The following is a 19853-nucleotide window of genomic DNA, read 5'->3' as shown; positions in this document are numbered from 1 at the left end:
GCCTCCAGGACCCCAGAATGCAAGAATGAATTGTCTGGGACATGTCCTTGTGTGATCTCATCCCCTCTTCCTTTCCTCCAGGGGGAAGCAGGACTAGATGGAGCAAAAGGAGAGAAAGGCGTCCAGGGAGAAAAAGGAGACCGTGGTCCCCTGGGACTACCTGTAAGTACCTTGGACCCAGCAAGACTGGTGGGTTTGATGGGCCAGGGGTGTGGGCTGGGACTGGGGGACAGCCACTGGAAAGCTAAGGTTCTAGAGTCTGAGCATCCAGAGTTCCACGTGGTTTGTCTTTCCCACCTGGACAAGACCACAGGCTCTGATTCTCTTCCTCCTCTGGGCCCAGGCCCCACCTTGGTGCTGGGGAAAGGCAATGCTGAAGAAGACAGGCTCCCCCACCCCAAGGGGCACTGAGCTGGGAGGGCAGCTTCAGGCCCTGCTTGAGCCTGGTTCAGAAGCAATCAAAGCCTGCTGCCTTTATGGGGGCCAAGCTTGGAGGGTTTAGAAGTAGTGGGACAAGAAGATAGTCTCCATTACAGTCCATTTTCCCAGAGGGACCCCAAGAGAACTCCTGCTCTCCCCTCTTAAGCACTGGTCATGGCAGAAAGGCAAAGACAAAGTCGGACTTTGTGGTCCCAGCAGGCCAAGGCCATTCATCTCCTGGGTTCCTGGAGATCTCTGATCTCAGCCTGCCCAGAGCCAGAGGCCCCAGGTCAGAGGTGGGGAGCTACTCAGAAGGTGTTCACATGTCAGGATATGGGGCTGGGCTGGATAGGGCTGATGGCCTCTTCACTGCCTCACCTGTGTACAGGTGAGCGCATCCCACCACCCTCCCTGGAGCCAGGGCTCCATGCCCCCTAACCCTCCACTGAGGTTGGCATTCTTCCAAGAGCTGGAAGGGATGTTAGTGATCCATCTCATCTTTCACTGATGGTCCCAGAGAAGAAAGTGGGTCACTGGAGGTCACATACAAAGTTGGTGGCCAAGCCAGAGGCTGCTCTGCAGCCATGGCCTTGCAAAGCGACTCCTTCCAGCCACTCAGGCTTCCTCCGTCCTGGGCTCAAGGCCAGTTCCCACCCCAGGTAGCCATAAAGAGCAGAGAAACAATGGAAAGCCCAGTCACCCTCGCTTGGCAGAGCTTGAAGGCCTGGTTAATACAATCACAGCAACCAAACAGCAAATGCAAGAGGTATAATTATACCCTCATGAATGCATTCGAGGTAGGAATATTTAAGAAGCCAATCTGCTTGACGGACTACAGAAAACTGATGACTTTAGCAGGCATTTCCCCATGTCTTAAGCTGTGTCTGGAATGATTAAGTGCTCTTTACTATTAAAGAGCCTTCCTGCCCCACTCAACCACAAACCTCTCCTTATCCACATTCATGGCCCCAACGACCTTGATGAACACTCGAGAATTCAGTCAGGGGTTGAAATGTGAAAGGCACAGCGACCAAACAGGTAATATTAATATAAACAAGGAAAGTGCCAGATGAAAAGACAAAGTACCTACTCTATCATTAATTTTCTCACTTTTGATAGAGGCATGGGTACAGAGAAGTATTTTTTTTTAGTTTAAATAAACAACAGAACAAGCATTCATACGAGACAACTGACACAAACCTGAGAGAGACACTAGGGAGTGGAGGGGACTATGGTGCACTAGAGACCGTGTATCCCTTCTTAAGGGGAACCGTCCCTTCTCAGTTCAGCTGACTGTTGCCTTGGAGGAAGGCGGAGCTGGTATTTCTGGATCTTCCTATTTTTCAAAGGAAGTTAAACATCTGGTGTTTTATGTGAAATCTTTCCATTTTCTAACATTAGATCAAAATTATTTGCAACACTGCAGACCATACAAAATATGTCAGTGGCCCACATATGGCCTGAAAGCCTCTAATTTGTGCTTTCTGCTCCAGACCTCTCAAGACAACTGAGTTTTAATGCTGCATTTTTTTTTTAAGTACATGGATATTTAGCTACCATTCTGTTTCCAGGTTTCACCTGGATGTTTTATTCCACGTAGTAGCAGCCTGCTTCTCCAGGCATATCCTGGAGTGTTCCTCCATTTGCCCTGCAGAAGCACTTCTCAATGCTGGCTGCACACTGGAATCCCCTGAGAGCTTTTCAAACTTACCATCACCCCGGGCTTCGCTCTTGGAGATTTTGAATTGGATCGGGCTGGGATGGGGTGGGACCCAGGCATCTGTTTTACTTAACATTGCCCCCAAGAGATTCTAATGTGCTGCCAGGGCTGAGAACCACAGCTCTCTAGCCCAGTGAGTCAAGGTCGGTCCCAGAATTGTGTGGTCCTAAATCTGAGAAGAGTCCCTGCAGAGTCCTTCTACCCAACACCTTTTCCATGAAGAAGCAGCTCATTGCCTCCCTTTTCTAGGGACTTCCTTTTCATTTGAAATTCTGAGGCTGAGGCTCAGTTGGAAGCAGTTTTCAAGCACTCAGTCCTTACCAGGCCAGAGTATTGCCGCTGCCTTCTCCCTGACTTGTCACATTGGAATCATTAGAAAAGGGTCTCTGGGTTTTCCTGGGTGGGTTTCAGAGGCAGCTTCACACCCACCAACCATGTATTTCACTGGCCAACAGCAAGTAAGGGTGCTGATAGCAGGTTGGTCTCAGTAGCTTCCCACCTGCTGCCCATTTGCTCTGGGAAATACATGGCCTTAGACCTCTGTCCCAGGCCGCTGCCTCCAAAGCCTTTGCCTACACAAGAGCCCTTGTCTGGGAGCATATGAATGGATTGAGTTTAGGTTGAGCATCTCAGACTGTAAAGTGCCAGCAAAATGTCAGGCGTCATCTGTAATATCATCTAAGAGCCAACTCATTCCCCCAGACTGAAGGATAAGCAGACCAACTCCTACCCAGATTTCACAACTGGGTGCTGTTACCCAGGGCTGAGACCCTCAGGGGCGCCCCAGCATGGCCTGATCCAAACAGGAAGGCAAAGAGGCTGGGAAAGCTTTCCTCACCTGGGGCCCCTCCCCAGTGAAACCTGTCCTGGGAAGGGTGCACAGCTCTGATTCCAAGACATCTCTCCAAGCATTCCTTTCTGTATCCCTTACCCCATAACACTGAAGGGAGAGTGGTTTCTGAGAGGGAATAAAGGGAGAGAGGAGAGGAGGGGGCGGGAGGAGCAGGTGGCCATCCGCACCGACCTCCACCCAGCCTGCTCAGCAGCCAGCCACTGCATTCAGTGTCTCCATGTTTTCGTTGGTTTCCATGTAAATACCATTCCCTGTCCTCCCAAGCTTATTTCTCCAGTTGTGTTTGATTACCAGCATTTATGTCTGTCCAGAGTCACTGCTTTACTCACCTCTTCCCTCCCCATTGTTCCCTTTTTCTCCCTCCCAATCCTCTCTTCCCCTTCTTTTGGTCAAACTGTGCCCTTCGTCCAGGGAGCTTCAGGTTTGGACGGCAGGCCTGGGCCACCGGTGAGTGTCACTTCTGCATCACCCCTCACCCCACCCCACTCCACACCTGGCCTGTGATCCCTTTTGTCTGTCCCACTGTGGCCTCACTTTCCCAGTGAATCATGCCTGGTCCCACCTCCGACACCAGAAAGATGCCATCGATGCTCTGAAGTGCCTTTTCCGGCCTCTTGACCAAATATGGCTGGCCTTCATCTGAATGCCCCTGTCCACAGAATACACCCAGGGACCTCAAACCTGCCAGGTGTGGGGTGGGAGGCCACTCCAGCAGCACCGCTCCTGATTCCACAGGAATGCTGAGTCCAGCCTGGGTGCCCAGCCCTGGAGGTTTGAGCCATGGCCTCTCCCCACCAAACACACCAGTGTCTGTGTGTGCCCGTCATGCTGTGTTGTCTTCATGCTGTGAGCTCTGTCCATCTCCTGTCTTCCCACGAGGGCCTCCTAGTCTTGTGCAGCCACCAGTCTGGTATATGTGGGGTAGGACAGCTTTGAAGGCTGAGGACAGGAGTAGCCTGTAGGAGCAGAGAAGCCAGTCCCAGCTCTGTGTCTTATGCACGTTCTAACCACCCTTGCACTCCCTGTGACAGCACAGCCACTCTGCAACCCAACAAGGCTGTTCATTACAGAGCAAGTGAGGCACACGTGGGTCCTCTCTTCCTCCATTCTTTCTGATTCCAGAAAACAGGCATCATTTACTCTTGACTAGAAAGCACCTGGCCCTTCTGCTTATGACTAACAACTGAAGGATCAGGGAAAATTCCCTCCTTGTCCACCTCCGGTCCCTCCCCTGAGTTTCCTCCGAGGTCAACCTTCCCAGGGTGTTGAGCTCACTCACCCTCAAGTCTTGAGGCCCTGCTCGGGAACCATAATGAGAGCTCTGTGCGCCCAGCCCCTTCCAGCCAGGAAGGCCCTGCTCTGTCCTGCAGAGGGCTTTCAAGGCCACGTCTGCCCATGGCCTACATGGAGTTCTAGTTAGCTGGCTGGAGCCACCCTCAGGGGAGGCGAGACCTTGCCAGGGTTCATGTGTACAGCGTAGGGGACGCACTGAAGCACAGGCTCACGGGTCTTCCCAGGTGGCCGAGGGCACTTGCAACTGGCACCAAGAGAAGCCCAGAGCTTTTAGAGGTAGGAGGGTCAAGATAGACCTCTGTGAGAGCCCTGTCCTACTGAATGCCTATTCTGTGCCCTCATAAATAGGAGGTGACGAGGCTTGCCTAAGATGACAGACTTCTTCAGAGCCCCCCACCTCCCTGCACTGATGGAGTTCACACCGTAAACCCTTACATGCAGAGAGCATGCCCAGGCGTTATTATGGCTTTGCTCCTTCACCACAGTCCCTACCTCTGCATCCTTTCCCACCGATCACACCTGTCTCAGGTGCGGGGCAAGGCTCGGGGATGATCTGTGGTTGCAATCAGAGAAACCAAGACTTTCCTCTCAATGGCTTCTCCCATTTATGTTAGACCGAGGAAAGCAGTACAAATTCATACACTCTGTCCCTTTGGAACTGAGGCTTTATTTTCCTCATAAAATCAGTATCCTAACTTTAAGGGAAAATGTGGGGGGAAAAATAAGCCTTCCCTGCCAATATTAACATTTATTGAGCACTTCCTACGCGTCAGGCTCAGCACCAAATGCTTGCTATGCTTTCATGCATGGAAACCTGGCACGGTCGAGGAGGCAGACACACGTGGTACAGACAGGGAAACTGACACTCGGCAACGCTAAGGAGCTCCTCCAATACCCAGGAGTTTGTAGGCCTCCGAGGCAAGGCCAGCCAGGTGACTCCGTGGCGCTGTGCCAAACCACTGGCCCGAGCTGACTCCTTATCGTTTTTGAGACAGAGTCTCGCTCTGTCACCCAGGCTGGAGTGCAGTGGCGCAATCTTGGCTCACTGCAACCTCCACCTCTGGGTTTCAAGTGATTCTCCTGCCTCAGCCTCCCAAGTAGCTGGGATTACAGGCACCCACCACCATGCCTGACTAATTTTTGTATTTTTAGTAGAGTCGGGGTTTCGCCATGTTGGCCAGACTGGTCTTGAACTCCTGACCTCAGGTGATCCACCCGCCTCAGCCTCCCAAAGTGCTGGGATTACAGGCATGAGCCACTGTGCCCGGCCTCCTTTTCTTTCTGCTGTGCTATTATGGATGCCTACAGCCTCCCTTCCTCCCTTGTGGTTGCAAAGGGGGGCCCTGAGGACATCTTACTCCCCTCTTTGTCTCATGTGAAGTAAGTCATGCCCCGCCATTCACAGATACATTCAGAGCACCGGAAACTGCCCACAGCCCAGCTCAACTCCTCCTGTCCTCATCTGAGGCCAACGATAGGAGACGCTGAACTAGAGACTTGGTCTGGCCAGGCTGTGAATTGGGAACCTGGGAAGATGTTGGATGAGGCCAGAGCAAGCCCTGATGCTCCGTGTCTAAGCCATGAGCTCCAATGGCTCCAGCGCCCCCAGCCCCGGGCTAGCAGAGCTCATGACACGCCTCCCTGCCAGGCCAGTGTCGGTGCAGACATTGAGGCACCCTAATTCATCCCCAGTCCAGCCAGTTCCACAGGCCTGCAAGTGGGGCAAGAAGGCCCCGGCCAGAGGCTGAGGCCAGGGCTGTGGGTCTGCGGTGAGCTGGTGGGGTGGGTGTTGGCTGAACAACCCTCTCTCGTCTGCCCCTGTGTGTGCGTCCGCATCCGTCTCTGTGGCATGAAGACCCTCCCGCTGCATGTGGAGCTGCAAAGCAAAGAGGGTGCCAGCCCCTGGCCCCTGCCCCGGGATGGGTCCACTCCCTCCCAAGTGCTTCTGGGAACAAAACTAAGCAACCATTCTCCCACTGTTTTCAGCCTTGGCAAGCTTGGTTGTGAAGCAAAAGGGTTTTAGTCCACAAATCTGGCTCTGAGGCATGGGGAGGTGCTCTCTCCCCAACAGCCCCTGAACCCAAAGAGGATCACGGCCCGGTCGAATGACTGCCCTGAACGAGCCTGGCCTCGCCAACCCTGAAAACTGGGCCTTGGACCTTGCTCATCTCTAGGCATCGGGTGGGGCACCCAGGGCTCCCCAGCGTGTGGGGACCCTCACCTCTGCTTTCTTTCCCCTTCCCAGGGTACTCCAGGACCAATTGGAGTTCCAGGCCCAGCGGGACCAAAGGGAGAGAGGGTGAGTGTCACTGAGCCAGGGGCCTGGGCGGCCAGGAGGGAGGGGCATGTGGGACCCAACACCAGGGGTCTCAGCCCTCATGCCTTCCTTCTTCTATCTCTTCTCCTGGTCATCCTCACAGCAGCCTGGGACAGGGGGTGCTGGTTGTGTGGCTATGAGTCGACAAGACTTGGAGGGATCAAGGAGATGGAGAGGCCAAGCACGTTGGCTCATACCTGTAATCCCAACACGCTGGGAGGCCAGGGTGGGAGGATCACTTGGGCTCAGGCGTCTGAGACCAGCCTGGACAACATAGTGCAACCCCGACTCTACAAAAAATTGTTTTAAAATTAGCCAGGCATGATGGTGCGCACTTCTAGTCCTAGCTACTTGGGAGGCTGAGGCAGGAGGATCAGTTGAGCCCAGGAAGTGGAGGCTGCAGTGAAGCATTATTATATTACTGCACTCCAGCCTAGGAGACAGAGCAAGACCTTATCTCTATTAAAAAAAAAAAGAAAGAAAGAAAGAAAGAAAGAAAGAAAGAAAGAAAAAGAAAAAAGAGGAAAAGAAAAAAAAAGGAATTGGAGAACTTCCTCCACTTTGGCTTCTGGCCACCTTGTGTCCATCTCAGGTTCAGTCTGGCAAGGCCCTGGGCACCATTATCACTGGACATGCCTAAACTTTGTAATGATTTAGGGAAACTGTCCTGGAGGACAGCAAGAAGTCAGGAGGCCAGAGCCATAGGCCAGGCTCCCACGGTCGCTGTCGATAGACGTTGGCCATGTCACAGGACTTGCAGTTCCAGGCCTGTCCTGCTGGAATGGGCATGTCCGAGGGTGAGGGTGGAGGGCGTCGGCTGAGTGGAGGCAGGGGAGCTGTGTGTCTTTCTATATCAGCTCTTCCCAGCCAGCCCCTGGGTTCTACACACTCAGGATGTCCCTGCGTGGGCATCCGTAGAGTTCTTTGCCTGTGTGGGCAGCTCCCTGCACTCCCCATCTGCCCACCTTGCTGGCTGTGTCTCAGGTGGGGAGGGCAGGAGCTTCTGCAGAGGGCACAAGCTTCTCCGTGACCACCAGCTTGGGGAAACCAGGAGGCTGCTCTGAGAGGTGACCCTTGAGGCTCCGGAGAAGAAAGCAAAGCTCTCTTTCTCTTCCCTTTCTCTTTCCCTGCCTTCCTGCTCTGCTTTCTTCTCCCCTGCTTCAGCCTCAGGCCAGCCAGGCCCAGGACACCACGGGTCATTCTGGAGGGCCTTGGGGGATAGGCTGTGCTGGAGGGAGAGTGAGGGGGGCTTCTGAGCCCCCTCCCCAAGGCAGTGTTTGCATCAGCAGCACCCCACCTTTCCCATAGCCCTTGCTTCCCGGAGGAAGCCGTTGCTTCCTCTTGAGGGGACTGGAGAGGTTTCCTGTATTTCATACCAAAGTAGAAAATGGCAAGGAAGATTGTTACCGAGTCTGGCAGGATTCATGCATTTCTTTCTCCTATTTCAGGGCAGCAAAGGAGACCCTGGGATGACAGGACCAACGGGAGCAGCTGGGCTTCCTGTGAGTCTCTTGGGATCAGAGGTTCCTCTCCTCCCACTCCTGCCCCCATTAGAAACACCCAGGGCCGGCCAGGCATGGTGGCTCACACCTGTAATCCCAGCACTTTGGGAGGCTGAGGCGGGCTGATCACGAGGTCAGGAGATCAAGACTATCCTGGCCAACACAGCGAAACCCCGTCTCTACTAAAAATACAAAACTTAGCCACGTGTGGTGGTGGGCACCTGTAGTCCCAGCTACTCAGGAGGCTGAGGCAGGAGAATCACTTGAATCCAGGAGGTGGAGGTTGCAGTGAGCTGAGATCGCACCACTGCACTCCAGCCTGGGTGACAGAGCAAGACTCCATCTCAAAAAAAAAAGAAACACACAAACCAAAAAAAAAACAACAAAAAAAAACACCTAGGGGCTGGAGCACAAATCCAGGGCCAAGGGAGAACTCTCATTTCCATGACAGACGAAGCTGCCAAGAGGCAACTGGTGATGGGCTAGCACGCCCTGCTGGGCACTGCACTGTGAGAGGACCAGGGCCTCTGCCATCCGGACCCTGTAATGGGATGTAGCCCCTCCCACTGTGTTAAGTGCAGCCTGCCCTCAGCAATGTGTGCGCCACGGCCCCTGCCCTCAGAAGGGGCGGAATCAAATCCAGACCCCTGTGATAGGAGAGGCTTCATGAGCGGAGCAGCTGGGCCTTGCAGGGGACACCTGGCTTTCCATCGCAGCATGCTTTCCCACCACTTTGTTACAGAAGTTGAGTGTCTGCCTGAGAGAGCCCGCACTTTAGTTTCCCATCCACTGGGGGCTGTGTGTGTTGGCCAGGTATGCACATCTGGGCCAGCCTTGCCTCGCGCTAAATTCCCCTAGCTATAGAATGAAGAGCATTTTGCACCTTGAAAAGAGGGTCTAGCAAGAGCCTGGCAGGAGAGCCTTGGGAACTCCCCTCTGCCAAGAGCATTCCTGGCCCCCACAAGCGCATCCTCAGAACTGACCCCTCACTTGCAATAGTGACCTCGGGAGAACCCAGCCACAGGCCAGGACCTGGGCTGGAGAGGCGAGAAAACCAGAACTGTGTTCCTTTTTTTTCTCTTTTTTTTTTTTTTTTTTTGAGACGGAGTCTCACTCTGTCGCCAGGCTGGATGGAGTGCAGTGGCATGATCTCGGCTCACTGCAACCTTGGCCTCCCAGGTTCAAGCGATTCTCCTGCCTCAGCCTCCAGAGTAGCTCAGACTACAGGTGCCCACCACCACGGCCAGCTAATATTTTTGTATTTTTCATAGAGACAGGCTTTCACCTTGTTGGCCAGGGTGGTTTCAATCTCTGGACCTCGTGATCTGCCCACCTCGGCCTCCCAAAGTGCTGGGATTACAGGCGTGAGCCACCGCGCCTGGCCTGAAGTGTGTTCTTGGCTTTGCCCAGAACTCATCATTTGCCTCTAGGTCAAGTTTTCTGAGCGATTTGCTCTTCTGTCCCCTTTCTGTGTAATGGGAATAATTAAACCTGTCTCCGGTGAGTGAGGCATCAGGAGAATTTGATGAGCCTGGAAGAAAGCACTGTACAGCCGGCCTGTGTATCCTCATTAACATGCCTTTGTTCCTCTGATCTCTTGCAGGGTTTACATGGACCACCCGGGGACAAGGGAAACCGGGTGAGTCTGAGCCCCTGCACTCGTGCTCTGGCTACTAATGTCTTTGTGATGGGGTGGAATGATCAATCGGTGATTCTTGACCAACATGGCAAACAGTTTTTCCTGATAAGTCATCCTAAATTGAAAGGCTTTACAAGGAGGGCCTTAACCTGTGGCATGTAGGGAGCCTGGGGCCTGATCCTCACATGGAAGCCTATATTTTTCCACACAGCAAGGAGAGACTGAATCCCACGGCAGCCACCAGCTTAGCATTGCCATCCAGCAACAAGAGCCATGTGTCCAGCTCTTTCTAGGTTGCCCTGATTGTGGGACCCTACGTGATCATTTTAGATCCATTGCTACCTTGTCCTCGCCTTCTGAAACTTGGTTTTGCCAGGCATTCCAGGCCACTGGTGAGAGAGAAAATAAATTCCAGCTCCAAGAACAAGCAGACAGCTGTTGGAAGCAGCCAACCCTTTAAAAAAATATTACAGCCACTATTTCTCTTGGAAAGAGTCGGCAGGGCTCTGAAAGGACTGCGCCTTCTCAGACCCTTGCTGTCCCTTTGGTTTCTGCCATCTTCACCAGGACACACTTACCAAATGCCCACGGCACCCACAGCCACGTAACAGGGTGTGGCACCTGCCACAGCCTTCAGCATTTGGGCCCAGCAGGGAGAATTTAACTACATCTGACCAAGAGATGGCCTTTGGGTTCCCCTCTGGAGGGTCTCATCTGCTGCTGCATCATGGGGCTTCCTGGGCGGGGGGGAACACCCCCTAGAAACCAAGTGTGTCTTCTAGCGGGTCCTAAAATCCAAGGCGCTTAGAGGAGAAGGAACAGATGGAGAAACAAGGCCCAGATGATGATTATGTGTTCTGGGTTCCCATGGAGAGTTAGAGGCAGAGCACACGGTCTCCAGAACCCAGGTCTTGTGGCTGATCTTTGCACACTGATACCATGTTCATGCACAGAAAGTGCCAGAATGCCTATGCTCCTATCTGGCAACAGTGAATTCCATTCTCTTCAATTCAAGATCTATTTACTGAGCACTCCCATTTTCCTAAGTGCTCTTCACTGGCAGCTGCTCAAAAGCAACTCAGTTTGTCCCGCATCTTCTATAAACAAGAGGGAGCAGCAGCACCACCCCGGCCCATGGCAAGACCAGGTCTGGAAACCGCCAGAATAAACAGACCTGCTTCCAGATGCTCTAAGCATGCTGGGAAGGACTTTCCTCAGTGTGGCATCAAAGGATTTAGGCCTCTAAAATCTTTGATCATTCCACCTCTTCATTGGCATACTAACTTCCTTTCAAATGTCTTTCTGACGTGTTCTAGTTTTCTTTATTATATTCAATTAGTATTTTCTAAACCTCCTTCTTCAGACTTTTTCAGTTGGCTGGAGACACTGAGCCGTTTGAAGGCTGCAAAATTGGTCCTTCAAGGGACGGTGACCGTGTTGCTCTAGAGGTGGAGGCAGGACAAGTACCCTTGTCACAGACAGAGGGAGGGCGGGGGCTGGCGGCTCTGATGCTGCAGCAACTGAGGTTATCGAGTCATCCACAGAGGCCCCAGGAATCAGTGAGAAAGTATTTCTATTCCCCCTCCCCTTCCCAATGTTTGACACACTTTCCTCCATCCCCTTTACAAATTAGGAACGTGTCACTTACTAAAAGTCAAGTTCAGAAAACAATGAGGTGGCACGCACCTTTCTTTTGAGCACACCGTAAAGAGCCAATTGACTTATTCCCAAAGAGCAGGTTTCCAACTCAAGGGCAGCTTGTCCTCTTCATGCCAGGGATTTGACTCTCAGGATGCCCAAATGTCCTGGAAGAGTCTCCCCTCAATCTTGCCTCTCATTCTGACCTTTCTTTTTTTCTTCGAGACAGTCTTGCTCTGTCGCCAGGCTGGAGTGCAATGGCACTATCTCGGCTCACTGCAAACTCCGCCTCCCAGGTTCAAGCGATTCCCCTGCCTCAGCCTCCTGAGTAGCTGGGACTATAGGTGTGTGCCACCACACCCGGCTAATTTTTTGTATTTTAGTAGAGACAGGGTTTCACCATATTGGCCAGGCTGGTTTCAAACTCCTGACCTCAAGTGATCCTCCTGCCTCAGCCTCCCAAAGTGCTGGAATTACAGACATGAGCCACCGCGCCTGGCCCAGAGATCTGCTTCATCTTACAGTGAACCAAGATACAACCTTACAAGTATGCTTCTCCATGTCCCATCAAAGGATGGTCTCAGAGCCTCTTTCCTGTTCACGGAAGGAAAGTCCTTGTCATGGTGGGCAAAGGCCCAGAGCCCCAGACCAGGAGCTTTCTAAGGACACACACGCCAGTGGAAAGAATATCCTGACCTTGTCACTAAGGGTGCTTCCCTTTTCCCCAAGTAGCTCTGTGAATTTGGCCCAGGAGCCACCTTTAGGGTAAAAAATCAGTCAAAGGATAAAGGGTGGCATGAATCTGGCAATATAATCATTCAGGAAAATTGGGTGTTACTGTGGAGCTGCCTGCAAACCAGCCAACTGAAAAGGTCTGTGTGCATGCAGTGAGGCTGCTTCTGCTCTCTGAGATGCCCAACTTTGGGGGTGGGGGGTGCACAGATGTTTGTGTGTGTGTGTGCATGTGTGTGTGTGCGTGTGTGTGTGTATGTCTCACTTCCTAAGTCCGTCTTGTCTCCTCACTTCTTCCTCCTCCACTATCTCTTTTGGCCTCTTCCTTTACTGCTTCTCCCCCCAGATATGTTCATTCCATTATAATAATCCCACATCCTTCATCCTTTCCCCTCCCCCTCCCCCTTACCAGCTTTCAGTTTATCTCCTCCAAAGTCCACTGTTAGACATTTACTTATGTTTTTAAGAAGCCTTTGCCCCTTGACTTTATTTGCCCCTTTCTCCCTTACCAGCTAGGGTTCCCTCTGTGCAATGGGTCTCTTTTGTGTCACTGTCTGGGCGTGGGAGGCAGGGAGAATGCAGGTGACGTTACTACTCTAATAGCCCCAAAGGACACCGGATTTGGGGCAATTGTGCAGATTCTTAGAACACAATGCCCCATAGTGTCCGTCACCTGTTGTGAAAGTCTGGAACACGCCAACCCTCTGTTACCCCTGGGGTATCCTGGACTGGGATCCCCCACTCTGGCAGATTTGCCCACCTTCTTCATTAGGAAACTGCTCATGACCCAGAGAATGAGGGGCCACACTACTGAGAGAGTTTACCAGGGGGCTTCCCCACCCAAATAGCTAGTGGTTTTGCTGGTCTACCATTTGGGGATGATTTGTGCCATGATGTCCTTGTTGGCAGACAAAACTTCAGACCGATGGGAATATACCTAATATGTGCATACATATTTAAACACATGTCATTTTCTAAGTAAGGATTTGCATTTTTAGAAAATTCATTTAGAATAATGCACTGGCAGTTGCAGACCACCTCTGGAATAGAGAAATTTGAGTAATTTCCAAAGATCTGGAGGAACATCAAAAATATTTGTTTGTTTGTTTGTTTGTGAGAGTCTCACTCTGTCACCCAGGCTGGAGTGCAGTGTCACAATCTCAGCTCACTGCAACCTCTGCCTCCTGGGTTCAAGCGATTCTCCTGCCTCAGCATCCCGAGTAGCTAGGATTACAGGCTAGTGCCGCCACACCGGGCTAATTTTTGTATTTTTAGTAGAGACGGGGTTTTGCCATGTTGGCCAGGCTGGTCTCGAACTCCTGACCTCTGGTGATCTGCCCGCCTCGGCCTCCCAAAGTGCTGGGATTACAGACATGAGCCACTGCACCCAGCCAAAAATATTCTTATCCTCTGCCTTCCTCTAATGAACATCTACCCTGCAGTCTTCCACTGCAGGAACACTGCACATGACAACCTCTGACCTCAACCTTTGGCTCCTATACTGGCTAAAAAGAAATAATAACCATTATTATCATTATGAAGCAGCTATCATTTACTGTGCACATACTATATGCCATTATTAAGCATTTAATGTGCACAAAGACCTCACAACATTTTTTTTTCAGACAGGGTCTTGCTCTGTTGCCCAGACTGGAGTGTAGTGGTGCAATCATGGTTGACTGCTGCCTCAAACTCCTGTCCTTGGCTCAAGTGATCTTCCTGCCTCAGAGTAGCTAGGACTCCAGGGACATGCCACCACACCCGACTAATTTTTTTATTCTTTGCAAAAATGAGGTCTTGCTTTGTTGTCCAGGCTGGCCTCGAACTCCTGGCCTCAAGTGACCCTCCTGCCTTGGCCTCCCAAAGTGCTGGGATTACAGATATGAGCCACCATGCCCAGCCTTACAACAAATTTTTGAGGCAGGTATTATTGTACCCATTTTACAGGTAAAGAAACTAAGGCTCAAAGAAGTAACTTCACAAAGTCACGCAGCTAACTGTCAGGACCAACTCTGACTTCAAGCCTTTGTTCTAATATGCTGCCCAGCCTTCAATATCACCCTGGAGCGACGCTGTTGAAGTCCCCAAGTGTTAGATAATCCCCCTTCCATAGAGGAGAGGAGCTCCCAGGAAGACTCCCTAGGGGCATACTGAACCCCCTTTTTAGGAAACACACATATAAAAATGCAAATGTAAATTCATTACAGAGGTGATGCTTCACTTTTAAAAAGAATTCCCCACAGCCCTTCTTTAAATAGACTCTGACACATACAATATAGGATTCAATTTAGAAAAATGATGTTTACTGTAGCTTTTCAGAAACAAATGAATTCCTTAAACCAACATATTCATATACAAATAACTGTCTGACTTCAGACCAGGATGAACCAGAGACACAGACAGAACAGGAGAACCCAGCTGAGAACCAGGGGCCATCCGTGAGCTCTGGACACACACATACATATGTGCACATGGACACACATGCATACAGGCACACACATGTGTTCATGTGCCCAAGCACATACCCACACACACTCAAACGTGGGCACACACACACATATACACAAGCACATACCTGTATACTCATACATACATATACACGCACATGCACAAGCACATATATGCATACGCTCATACATGCTATGTTCACACACATCCCAGGGCTCCAAGCAAAATCACCTTACCTCCTAATAGAATGTCAAAAGGATAAACATTAATTGGGGAAAAAAAGTTTTCACCCCAAAGCCTTTCAAAAATAGACTCAAAGAGAAGGAAGTTGGTCCCTAGCCATTGAGTTCAGCACAGACCCACGCTGGGCTTAGTATTAGCAAAACTGGCCACCAAAATCTTCAGTCTGTGGTTCCCTCCACCTGCAGCTCTGAGCCCTCTGTGTGTCCTCCCCTCCCCCTCCCACCCACCTTAGCCAAATTCTCAGGTTCCTGGCGGGTAGGGAGGAGGTGGGTATTGACTCCAAATCCTATTGGGGAGAATATCCTAATTTAAAACATCTCTTTTTCCCTTTTTAATTTTGTTTTTCTGTTTCTGTCTTTAACCTTAACACATGAATGATCTTAAAGTTTTGATGTTGTTTTTTTTCTCGGACTAAACCATTATTTACAGGGGGAGAGGGGGAAGAAAGGCTCTAGAGGGCCTAAAGGGGATAAGGGAGACCAAGGAGCGCCTGGATTAGATGCCCCCTGCCCATTGGTATGTTTTTGTTTATCACTTGCATTGTTCTGGTTTTTGTCCTTGAGGTTTGAAAGTTGGAAACAAAGAAGGCAAATAAACTAAGATGAGAACCAAATGTCTACACTGATGCTACCAAAATCTATCTGTTCATTTGACCGGTGAAATTCTGCCCGCTGTTGGATTTGCTTTATAACCACAGCTGCAAGTAATTCTGGCTAAATCCCTTGCCTTTGAATCCTTTTCCTTTGAAGATACAGAGCAATCGATGTGTGGAAGTGAGGAAACCACTAGAAAAGGGATTTTCAGGGAAGGCCTCTGCTCTTAGCTCCAGGATGGCTTTGGAAGCCAGTGTAGCATTTGTGAGCCACGGATTTGCCTTCTTCGTTTCGTGGCCACCTCTGTGGGCCGGTAGTTCAAGCTGTCTGAATCCTCACTTGGTCAGGATGCAGGACACCAGAGTTAGCGTCTCCTCAGGGCCACTGATGCTCAAAACTGGGCAGAACAAGGCCAGATGAGGGGCTTCTAATGCACAGCCTCCCAACACTCACCAGCCATCCAGCTAAAACCTTTAAAGCTGCAGACCAGAATCAGTAGTCAGACAGACACCCCATGGGAAGCCTTCTCAAAAGAGCCAGCAATTAATGATGAGGCACTTCTGCTGGGTTTCTCAAGTGCCTTTGAATCCATTTGAAGGTTCTAAAAATTATGATGCACTAAAGTTGAAGTTTGTCTGTGTTTACACTAAGTGAGTCTGTAAAAAGAGGAGGATCAACGGAGAGGGGCAGGTTGTATGTGTGCAAAGCTGAACTCTCCAGAGCACAATGAGAGCACAAAAGCTGGATTTGGGAGATGGGGGATAATCTGGGATTTAGCCCCTGTTTGTAGATGCCTCAAGGGTCTTGCATCCTGGCCAGGGTAGGACTGGGCCTCTCCATTCCATGGTTGGAGCTGGCCGGCCTTGACCTGAATAATCATCGTGGTTGGTTTTGTGAACAGGGACACCGAGGTTTTAAAGGAGAGAAAGGGGAGCCGGGGTTACCAGGGCTGGACGGACTGGATGCCCCATGCCCATTGGTATGGCATTGCCCTTGCTTGCCTGCATGGCCGATTTGGGCTTCCCCACGTGTGTGATTCATGCTGCGTTTCTCCCCAGCCATCCTCCACACTCCTCCTCCATCCCCCCCAGTCTCCACTTCCCACTTCTTCACTCTGTAAATGCCAAGGGTCACCCCGCCTAGGCTAGTACTCTGGGGGCTCCCAGTCATGCCACCCTCTTGCACGCGAAGTTTACTGGGATGTTTCCTGGCTTCCTGCTGCAGCTACTTCTAAAGCACAGCCACCCGATGCGAGCCAGCTCTCCCACCCTGAAGTTGGTTTTGGCTGCCTCTGATACTCATCTCCAAGCTGATTCTAGACAAAGCTGCCACCAGAGACCAGCTAGGAAAGTGGATTCTCTGGACTGGTTCTCAGAACCATGACTTCTTTTCCTTCAGGCAGTGAAGTTAGTTCAGAATCACTGGCTGAACACCTGGCGAAACGTGTGAATGAGATGCCTGATCAGCCCTGTATCCCCTGCCCCTCCATCACATGATTTGGGGGACAGAAGGGCATGATTACAGAGTAGACTGAGAAGCTCTAGAAGTGAGGTGGAGGAGGGGCCACCTGCCTATTCTTCCAGGTTGGATCGTGGGTCGCTGCCCAGGTGACACCATCAGAACTAGGGGATGGTCCAGGATTAGGTTTTTGGATCCTAAAGGGTTTGTCCTTCTTGCTTAAATCTCCAAAGACATTACCAGACCCTTCCTTGTCCCTTTCTTTCATGGTCGGATGGCTTCTTACTGAAGAGTCTGGGAGAGATGGAAAGGTCAAGAATGTAGTTAAGGAGGAGGCAGGGAGACAGCTAAGGACCCCTCCTCCAAGCACGTCCCAGGCAAAGTGGCAGCAGTTTGTTCCCGCCTGCCCAGTCCCTCTCTAGGCATGGACAGTCTAGGCCTCCATGCTGATCCTCTTACTGCAAAAGAAGCTGAAGGGAACACTTCACTCCAAGGCTCAAGGGGTTACAGCTGTTCCCAAATTTCCCCAATAGGTTTGGAGTTCAAGAGCTATTTTATCATACCAGTAATAAGAGAATTTGGGATCTCACATCCCCGTCCTGGGGTCACACAGGAATTCTCTTTGAACAAAAGCGAAAAAGATATAAGAAATTATGCTGTGTGACCCTGAGAGGTGGTCGTAGAGCCCCTTGAAGGGCAGTAGGGACTTTTTAGGAGGAGCATAGGCAACAAAAGGAGAGTGCAGAGCAAGCAGGCAGGTAGCATGCTTCCTGTCCCTGCTGGTCCTGCCAAACCCTGTGCTTGCAGACTGCACAGCCACCTTTCTCAACCAGGACTTCCCAGCATCCATGCACCAATGGGAATGCTGCTCTGGCCCGCAGAAGCTCCCTTGAGCACCAGCCAGGTCTTCCCTCGGCCACAATCCCCTCCCACAATCTGGGCACCTTTAGTTCTGCCAGCAGCTGCCTTGGCCTCTCTGTTCCTCACCATACATTACTTTTCATTCTCTGCCTGCTCTGCCCTCCATATCCCCCTGCCACCATCCACACACCAATGGGAATGCCGCTCTGGCCCGCAGAGGCTCCTCTCCCTCCCAGCATCCATGTGACGTGTGTCATACCGCACCGTGGCAGGCTGGGGAAGGGGCACAGGGTCACTCTGAAACTGTGGAATGCACCACCTCCCCCTGCAAACCCCTCCCCAACTCAGAGGGGAAAATGAAGGTCACCCTGATTTGACTGTCCATGTAAAATGGCATTTTTCTTCCATAACATCCCATATCAATGTGTCAATTTTCTATTAATTTTACTAGGGAAGTGTCTTCCCCTTGTTTCTCACTCTGCCTCCTCCTCTGTGTTATTATGGGCTTAGGGGGCAGGGGTAGCTATTGCTCATGACTTTTACTACAAGATAACCAGACTTCCTAAGCCCTCCATATTGGGACCAATCCCTGCTGAATGCCAGGTGATGAGAGGTTTCAGCCCCTGGCGTGGGTGGATGACGTCAGACCAGGGCAGCAGAGGACTCATTCCACAAGCTACTTCAGGACTGAGCACTTGCTCTGGGTCTCCTGAAACCCCGTGTCCATCTCCTTGTCTGCCCTGCCTGTCTAGCAGACTTGGGCTAAGAACCAGACCTTTGCCCTTGGCCCAGCCTCGCCTTCCCCACCGGATCTCTAGATTTCTAGATTTCCCACAGGGTATGCCAGCAAGGAGAGGATATGAGAGCCCAAGAAAACTCAGGAAGGTTTCTATCACCAAGGGCAGAACACGAACATCTTGAGGCTAAAGGAGCTGCATGGTTGCTACCAACAAAGGAAACCGACGGTGTGCAGTTGATTCCCATGTTTTTACTGCACTTCACCCCCAAATTCCCAGCAAGGTCTAAGGCTTCGCCAGGAACGCTTGTCTTCTTGCCAAAGGCATCTCAGGGCCGTCCTGCAATACTCATGAGGTTGCCTGTCCCTTCATGCCCCTCACCCCACCCCAGGATTAATCATCAAAGAAGGACTGTCTACATGTCCTCCTCCCTCTGCTTAGGAAGAGAGACAAATAAGAGAATGAGAAGGCTGGGAAGGCCCTTAGAGGTCACGTCAAGCAACTGTCCTTGCCAAGGTTTTATGGAGGAGGAAACTGAGGCCCCCTTGTGCTGAGTGGCTTACCCGTGAGCAGCCGGCACTCCACAGGGCCACAGCAGAGACTGTTCCTTCATGGCACGCAAGGACATCTCTGCTTGCTGGTCCCACAGGCTAGGACAGCCCCTATTGGCCTTGCACTGTAGCTGCATGTGACCTTTAACCAATGGGAAAATAGCCGGATTTGTTTCCACCTCCTTCTGAGGTGCTGACCTGTAGTAGAGAAAAGAAATAGACAAGAGTGGGTGGGCCATATCCTGAGCAGCTGCCAAAATGTGTGTGGCCCTTGTTACCCCTGTCCTGCCCACTTGGTGGACCATTGCAGGAAGTCTGAGCCCTCTGCCTTCCTTTCTCCTTGCAGGGCGAAGATGGCTTACCAGTCCAAGGCTGCTGGAACAAGGTAAGGCTTCCCATTGGTTTGCACTGGGGCTCCATTCTCAACAGTGCCATAAAGCTTCCACAATTTCCATTCTGCCTTGCTACAGATGAGGCAGCAAGACATAGGTCAAATAGTCACTGTCTCAAAGGCAGCGTACCCATTAAACATCCCATACACTGCATGCTGTTAATGAACATTTAAAAATGCTTCTTAGAACATCAGCAAACCCTACGCGGAATGTCCATGCAGCCACACAGGTGACATCTTTATGCTTTGTGTGTTCAATGTACATAGTGTCTTTCCCCCAAGGAACTTCCCAAGGAGTTCCAGATCATCACTCATAGAGTTCCTCTAAGGTCGTTTATGCCATGTGATGATATGTCTTAGATGTAGGACATCTCAGTTGCTTTCACCCTGAACTCACATGCTACTGTGCCTCCCATAGGGGCTGTGCTCCTCACCACTCTACCACTCCCCCTGCATT

General features: G+C 51.2%; 1 protein-coding gene across 6 annotated transcripts in view; it reads left to right on the top strand.

Moving 5' to 3' along the window:
• Positions 1 to 19853, top strand: part of COL13A1 (collagen type XIII alpha 1 chain) — a 156456-nt gene that overhangs the window by 134957 nt on the left and 1646 nt on the right. For 4 of the 6 annotated variants that reach the window (XM_063670522.1, XM_063670524.1, XM_063670525.1 and 1 more), the window contains 6 exons: positions 82 to 162; positions 6532 to 6585; positions 8052 to 8105; positions 9709 to 9744; positions 15235 to 15321; positions 19352 to 19390. In XM_063670522.1, the coding sequence (XP_063526592.1) occupies positions 82 to 162; positions 6532 to 6585; positions 8052 to 8105; positions 9709 to 9744; positions 15235 to 15321; positions 19352 to 19390 (351 nt within the window). Of the gene's footprint in view, positions 1 to 81; positions 163 to 3404; positions 3441 to 6531; positions 6586 to 8051; positions 8106 to 9708; positions 9745 to 15234; positions 15322 to 19351; positions 19391 to 19853 lie in introns of all 6 variants that reach the window. The other 2 variants (XM_063670521.1, XM_054436979.2) reach the window with 1 other exon arrangement.

This window comes from Pongo pygmaeus, chromosome 8, assembly GCF_028885625.2.
Source record: "Pongo pygmaeus isolate AG05252 chromosome 8, NHGRI_mPonPyg2-v2.0_pri, whole genome shotgun sequence".
Taxonomy (NCBI): Eukaryota; Metazoa; Chordata; class Mammalia; order Primates; family Hominidae; genus Pongo; species Pongo pygmaeus.
Note: the sequence above shows the minus strand (reverse complement) of the source record. Positions and strands in the feature narration are given on the sequence as shown.